This window comes from Geospiza fortis, unplaced genomic scaffold (genome assembly GCF_000277835.1).
Source record: "Geospiza fortis unplaced genomic scaffold, GeoFor_1.0 scaffold55, whole genome shotgun sequence".
NCBI lineage: Eukaryota > Metazoa > Chordata > Aves > Passeriformes > Thraupidae > Geospiza > Geospiza fortis.
Genome location: NW_005054308.1, coordinates 6,167,457 through 6,174,079, shown reverse-complemented (window position 1 = coordinate 6,174,079; position 6,623 = coordinate 6,167,457). Strand labels below are relative to the sequence as shown.

General features: G+C 60.3%; 2 protein-coding genes across 2 annotated transcripts in view; both read right to left on the bottom strand.

Moving 5' to 3' along the window:
* The window catches only part of GPX3 (glutathione peroxidase 3), a 2,547-nt gene extending 1,698 nt beyond the window's left edge, over positions 1–849 (bottom strand). Inside the window, exon 1 of the mRNA XM_005418740.2 lies at positions 670–849. Coding sequence (XP_005418797.2) covers positions 670–756 — 87 coding nt within the window. The 5' untranslated portion in view covers positions 757–849. The remainder of the gene's footprint in view (positions 1–669) is intronic.
* Positions 850–5,297: 4,448 nt separating this feature from the next.
* SMIM3 (small integral membrane protein 3) lies at positions 5,298–6,293 on the bottom strand. Its single transcript, XM_005418739.2, has one exon. The coding sequence runs from the start codon at positions 6,291–6,293 to the stop codon at positions 6,114–6,116; it is 180 nt and encodes a 59-aa protein (XP_005418796.1). The 3' UTR covers positions 5,298–6,113.
* Positions 6,294–6,623: the final 330 nt, after the last annotated feature.

Below are 6,623 nucleotides of genomic sequence, written 5' to 3'. Positions count from 1 at the left end.
GGCAAGGGAACAGCACCCACCAGCCGTGGGGGACAGGGGCAGGGCAGGGGGTGCCGGTGGGATGGGGAACGGGCCGGGAAGGGTCGGGCTGGAGCAGCCCCTGCATCCGGGGCCACAGGGGTTAACCCAGAGGAGCCCCCCCTGTCCCCGGCAGGGTACCCAGGCTCAGCCCAGTGCCACCGAGGGGCTATTTTGGGAGCTGGCAAAGGGTGAAATCACAGGGGTTGCACTCGAGGAATGAAGGCGCCGTGGGACTGTGGGGTCCCTGTGGCAAGGTGGGGAGCCTGGCTGGGGGGGTGACAGTGCCCCTGCCCGCTGGGCTGTGGCACACGGTGGGTCCCACACCTTCCCGACATGGGGGAACCCATCCGGACATTGCAGGGAAAAAAGCCCCATGGTCTGCCCCGGGGAGGTCACTTGAGGAACACATGGCTTTGTCCCCAACCCCAGCACAGCAATTCTTGGCCCTTGGCAAGAAACAACTCAGAAAATCTCCCCGTGATGCAGGCACCGGGGTTGCAGGGGGAAGGACGGGGGCTCACCGGGCAGCCGTGTCCCTCCGTGTCCCGGGGAGTCCTGCAGAGAGCCCGGGGAACAGGCGCGTCCCCAGGGTGTCACACACCCCCTAAACCCCCCTGACCGCCCCTGGCCGTGTCCCCCTGCTCTTACCTTCTCCCTCTCCTCACTTCGGCCCAGCTGGAGGAGCCCAGCCAAGAAAAGGGGCACAATCCAGCTGCTGCGGGAGCAGCCCCCCATGGCTGGGTGCGGGGTGCGGGGTGCCAGCACCCCCCAACAGCCCGGGGCGAGCGGCCGGGACAAGCGCCGCTGTCGCCTGCTGTCACCTCGGAGCCCGGCGGCCGAGAAATAGCTGCGGGCTGCGAGGGGGGAGCCAATGGCCGGGGGGGGGCCGGGCCGGGCCCGCGTTAACCGTGTGGGCTCTGGGACGGACACATGGACAGACACCGCCCGGCGGTGGCATCCAGGGGGACACGGGGCAGCGGCATGTGCCCAGGGGTTATGCAACGTGTCACCCGAGCCGGGATTAAACCCGTGGGGTGGGGGAGAGATATGGGGGGAAGGGGGGAAGGAGGTCATGGGGGGGAGAGGTGCCCCATCCTGCCCAGGTCACCCAGCCAGGGTGACATTTCCCCCCAGGGGTGCTGGCACGCGAGGAGCACGGACCAACCCCCTCAGCAGCAGCCTCGGGGTTCGCTGGGTGCCCCCAATGTCTGCTCGGGCTGGGCTGGGCTGGGCTGGGCAAGGCTGGTCCCGCTCCTCTCCTGTGTGCCCGGTGAAGGAAGGTGCTGCTAGAGGCAGCTCCGGAGGAGGATCCCTCCTGCCAGGGCTGTGGCTGCACGGGGACCCTGCTGGGGTCGAGGGCAGGGCACTGCTGGGTGTCCCCAGGGACTGGAGTTTCCAGGGTCCTGTTTGCTTAGCCAAGGAATGTGAACATTTACCCTGGGCTGTCTCCAAGGAAAATATCCGTGGTGAGGTGTAAATTCCCTGAAATCCCCCCCCCAAAAAATTATTCAGTGGGAGAATTAACTGGCTGGAGGGGAGCTGGGGGAGTTGTGGTTTTGGGGGGAGGCTGGCCTGGGGTGGAGGACAGTATGGGGTGGCAGGGGGTGAGCCCTGGGGGGACCATGGGTGCCAGCAGGAGGTTTGGCTTTGCTAGAAAGCAAGGTCAGCCCTGCCTCGATGCTGTCACTGAGCCAGCTGCTGGAGGCGCCACCAAGGAAGGGGAGTGAGGCCATGGGTTAAGAGGAAGCTGGGAGCAGCCTCCCAATCTGTGTTCCTCACCAGAAGGAACACCATGTCCTGGGAAAGGCTGGTGTTGTGAGGCTCCAGCTGCAGCCTCAGCTGGCGTGGGAGGGCTGGGGGCTGGGTCCGTCTCCCAAGCACACAGAAAAGGCACAGAGCAGGGGAGCTGTGGGTTTCCCTGTCACTGGCAGCATTTCCCAAAGCTTTAAACCTGCACTGCTGCTGTGGGAATGGCTTAGCTCTGCCCTGCCTGGACCCCAGGCAGTGTGGGGTGTCCAGCCAGGTCCAGGCAAACCCTCAGAGTGCTCAGCCACTGCCTGGGCACTGCACAGAGCCCATCACAACATGCCAAGAGCCAGGCCAGCCACAGGGGTGCTCTGGATGACTCTCACAGATATGACTGTGAGTGGAGAGAGGTGGCTCCTTGCCAAAACCAGGATTTGATCCTCCCCACCTACTTCCCAGGCTCTGGGGAGGTTTGAGGCCATGGGGCTGCAGCTCCTGGCCTGCACATTCTGCATCCTGCAGCCAACCAGGAGCAGTGTGTGCCCAGTGCTGTGCTCCCCAACACAGCTCACACTTCTGACCCTGACCAGGGCTTGAGCCACCTCTGCAACGGAGCTGGGACAGGCCAGGGGAGCTGCTCAGGACTGTGCTCCTTGCCCCACATTTCCCACCACAGGAACAGCCACATCTAGTTACAGTGGTGTGTGGCACAGCGTGGTTGTGTCCCTTCCACGTGTCCCTGATCCCTGCCATGAGCAGTGAAAGTCTGAGTCACTCCTGGACTCAGTTTTCCTAAAACCAAAATAAAAATAAGGGACCTGTTTATCCAAGTCCCACCTCCTTGGTGGGAGGTTGGGAACGGGGAAGGAGTTAATGAGACACAGCCAATGGACTCCCTCTCTGCCACTGATCTTCCCTGGCATCCTGGGCATGTCACCCAGTGTTCCCAACACACTGTTCCACGTCATGCTGGAGGCTGCATGCGGCAGGATTGGGATCCCCCGCTCCAAAAAGGAGCCGTGCAGGGCAGGCTGACCCTCACAGGAACCGTCCTGCTCGGTTGTTTTTCCACCAGAGCCGGGCTGGAGCCAGCCCCCGCCTGCTGCAGATGTTTGGCAGCAGTCCGGGGCGGGAGGCCAGGCGCTTCCAGCTCCCTGGCCCCCATGCTGCCACTGCCACCAGCCTCCCTGGTGTCCCCTGAGCCACGTGCCGGGGCTGCAGGGACCTTGTGCCAGGCTGCAGGGCCCCAGCTGAGCACGGGGAATGTGAAAGCAGCCGTGGGGACCATCCAGTGCTGCCTGCTGGGGTTATCCCAGAGCTGACCCAGAGGTATTTTCATGCAGAGGGACAGGGATGGTGCCAGCAGAATGGCAGGACAGTGGCAGGGAGCTTGGGCAGCAGCAGCAGGCAGCATTGCTCTGGCTAGGAGTAGTGCAGCTTCCCTCTGGCAGCCTGGCTTGGCATCAATCCCAGGGCAACCTCTGAACCTTTGTTCTAAGTGTGCGACGGGGAAGCAAAAGCAAAGCAAGTTCTGCCAGGAGAGAGGCCCCAGCTCTTTGAGCACCAGGCTTCCCCTGGCTGCCAGCTCACAGCTCAGCCAGCCCTCGCTGCTCTGCCCCAGCCCGTGTGCTCCCACACACTGCCCTGGCTCAGCAGCAGCCTCCCTGCTGGGCACGGTGCCCAGCACCCTTTGGAGTGGGGGTCCCCTTCCCGAGTGCCCCCACAGCCCCCAGGCTCTGTGCTCTGCCCCCGCCAGCATTGCCATCCCTTCCTTTTCCAGGGGAAGATTTGCTCCCTGCAGAAATGCCCCTGGCCCATTGTCCCCCTTCCCCCTGCAAAGGGAGGCAAGGTGAGAGCCAGCATCCTGCGCCCCCTTCTCCCTCCTGGGACTGCCCCACCTGCCTCCCCCAGCAGCAGCCCCCACAGGCCAGCAGCCAGCTCCTGGCACATGCCAGGACCTGCAGGGACACATCCCAATGGATGCTGAATCACTTCAGTGCCCACATCACCCTGCTTGCTACAGCGTCACCAGAGCAGGACCCACTGCTCAGCAGAAAGGCATTTTTCCTTGGCAAAACTCCATGCAAACACTGCCTCCAAGTTCCAGCACTGTCCAGGGCCACAGGGGGATTTTGTTATCTCGCTCCATCCTGGACAGCGTTGGAAATTCAGTTTAAATTCGTTCTCCGCCATCTTAATGCTTAAAAAGTTGTGACTTTTCCCTGCTTTACCTCTGCTGCCATTTAGCTCCATGTTTGTTGTTGTTGTGAGCAAACCCATCTTTCCAAGGCCTTTCCTGGAAATGTTTGCCACGGGTTTGAAACTTCCCAGAAAATTCATACCAATAAAGGAAATCTCTCAATTCCCTCTGCTGCTCTTGACAAGGGGAAGGCAGAGTTGGGAACAGCAATCATGGATGGTGGCATGGATGGGGGGGGGAGGTGGTCCATGCTTTTCCTCGTGTTTTGCTCCAAACCAGGCTTCCTTCCCAAACCACTCCAGTGTTTGTGGCTTCTCCCCTATTCCTGTCATAGCAAAGCTGCTCAGCTCTAATTCCTGGTGCTGCTGGCCATCTCCACATTGTCCCCAGGGAAGCAATGCTGGGGTGGAGCACGGGGGAGAGCAGAGTCAGGGCTGCTCCCACCCTGCACATCTGTAATGTCATCCAGCTGCTGCTGCACTGTGCCAGCAAGGGAGGGAGAGAGGAAGAAAAACAGGAAAATAACTCTGGTTATTTGCCTCAAACTCTGCAACTCGAGAGGGGAAGGGAGAGCTGACAGCTCAAAACAGAAATATGTTATTTTTGGCTGGGCAAGGAATAAGTGTTTGCTCCCTCCCAGCACAACCAGAGCCAGTGGCTCCAGCACAGGCACTTCTGCTCCCCAGGGTCTGCATCCCTGTGCTAGGCTCCCTCCTCAAGGCGGGAGGTGTTTGCCCACGGTCCTGCTTCCCTGGGAACCTCCTGCCCCCCTGGCCCCACCACCCAATGCAAACCCAGATCTGGATGTTGTGGATCAAGCCACACAAGGTTTCCAACACTGCAGGGCTGGTTGCTCTTTTCAGCACAGAAAATTGGATTGAAACAATTCCCACCAGCATCACCGTAGTGTTTCCTCACATCCTTCCTGATTCATGCTGTTCGTTTTGTGACCTTCCTTGCTGTGAGTCACCGAGGCGCTGTTTCAGCCCCAGGGCTCCTGCCACACTGACCCGGCACGAGGCTGGGGTGAGGGAAGTGGTGCTGGTCACCCGAGTGGGATAAAAACAGCCACAACCACTGTCAGAAAGTCCTGAGGGATCCTTCCCACCCACGGGGTCCAGACTGAGGTTTGCCCTCCTGGAGCATGGGGCTGGGCTGGCAGTGAGATTCCTGCTGGGCTCCAAGGCTGGGGAGAACCCCAGGGACCTTGAGGCAAGGCAGGGCAGGAGGTCAGAGCAGGGAGGGTTTCTGGAGAGGCTGCAAAGTATCCCAGATCCTGCAGAGCCAGACAGCACCTGCAGTGTGGACAGAGCTGCACGATACACTCACATGAAGGATAAAGTCCATTTATTTCATAACAAAGGGCAGTAAAAGAGCTTACATGATCCCTTGCCACTGGCTGGGCACAAACCTGCTCCTCCTGCTTTGCCTGCCCAGGTGAGGCACACACAGACTCCCCAGCAGGGCTGGTGTGCTGGGCAAACAGTGGGAGCTCTCACTATCAGGAGAGTGAGGAGTGCAACCAGCATGCAGACAGGAGGGCTGGCAGGAACTGCACACACTCCTCTGCCCCACAACACCCAGAGGAACCAAGAGTCCTGCAGGATTTTCCTGCCACTTCTGCAGATAATGAGTGGAGGAGAAGCTGGTGCCAGCTGCACATCTGCTGTGCAGCCAGCACAAGCTCTGTCACTGATGCTTTTAGCCAAGCACTAAATGCACAACCAGAAGCCACATCTATCTTGCTTTGACTCTTTTTTCCCCAGCCACCTTGACAGCTGGGACTCCAAAGGAGAAATAACTTCGTCAGGTATTTCCACTCCTTGCTGCTTGCCTGGGAGGAGACAGTGTCACCAGCGAAGGTGAGACCAGCCTGCCTCCCTCATGGAGTGAGATATTTCCAGCTGGACGTGTCCACAAAGTCACGCCTCTCCCCACTGCTGCCCACGCTGGCATTTCCCCCACAGTCCCCGTGAGCTCAGTGGGAAGATGAGCAGTGGGTACCCAGCACGAGCCAGCTGCAGGAGCGGGTCTGGGCTGGCCCACCCCAGCTCCTGGCCAGGCTCCAGCTCTCAGGGTGCCTGGCACAGGGTGCCATGGCTGTAGCCCCAGCCCAGCAAGCTGGCCGTGCCCCCGTGCCCGTGGCTCACACGATGCCGTTGCGCGTGGGGTGTGTCCGCACTCGGTAGATGATGACGGCCATGGCCGGGCACAGCAGCAGCGCTGTCATGATGAGGATGGTGGCCAGGATGATCAACACGATGACCCAGATATCCAGAATGTGCTTGGGGAGGTCAGTGGGACTCGTGAGGTGAGGGAGGACCATCCTGCAAGGAAAAGGCAGAGGGGAGGTGGGGCAGCCCCCTCCATCCCTCCCCTAGCCAGAGTTCTCCCCAGTCCCCTGCTGCCCTCTCCAGGGACATCCCTATGGCCAGGTGCCAGCTTTCACCTTGGGCTCCTTCGAGAGCCTTTGGTAAAGGCTCCTTCAATTACCCGCAGGATTTACAGCATGCTTTAACGGCACTGGATAAAAGCCCAGGGAAAAACTTCCCTATTAATTGCTACTGTTTGTTACAGTAAACAAACTGATAAAGGGAAGCCACAACCGGGTGTCCTGCCGGTCACGGGGACACGGTGGGGGCGGGGCAGCCAGGAC

What these genes read in the sequence shown, in the direction of transcription:
- SMIM3 (XM_005418739.2), bottom strand. Translation starts at nt 6,293, where the DNA reads ATGGTCCTCCCTCACCTCACGAGTCCCACTGACCTCCCCAAGCACATT.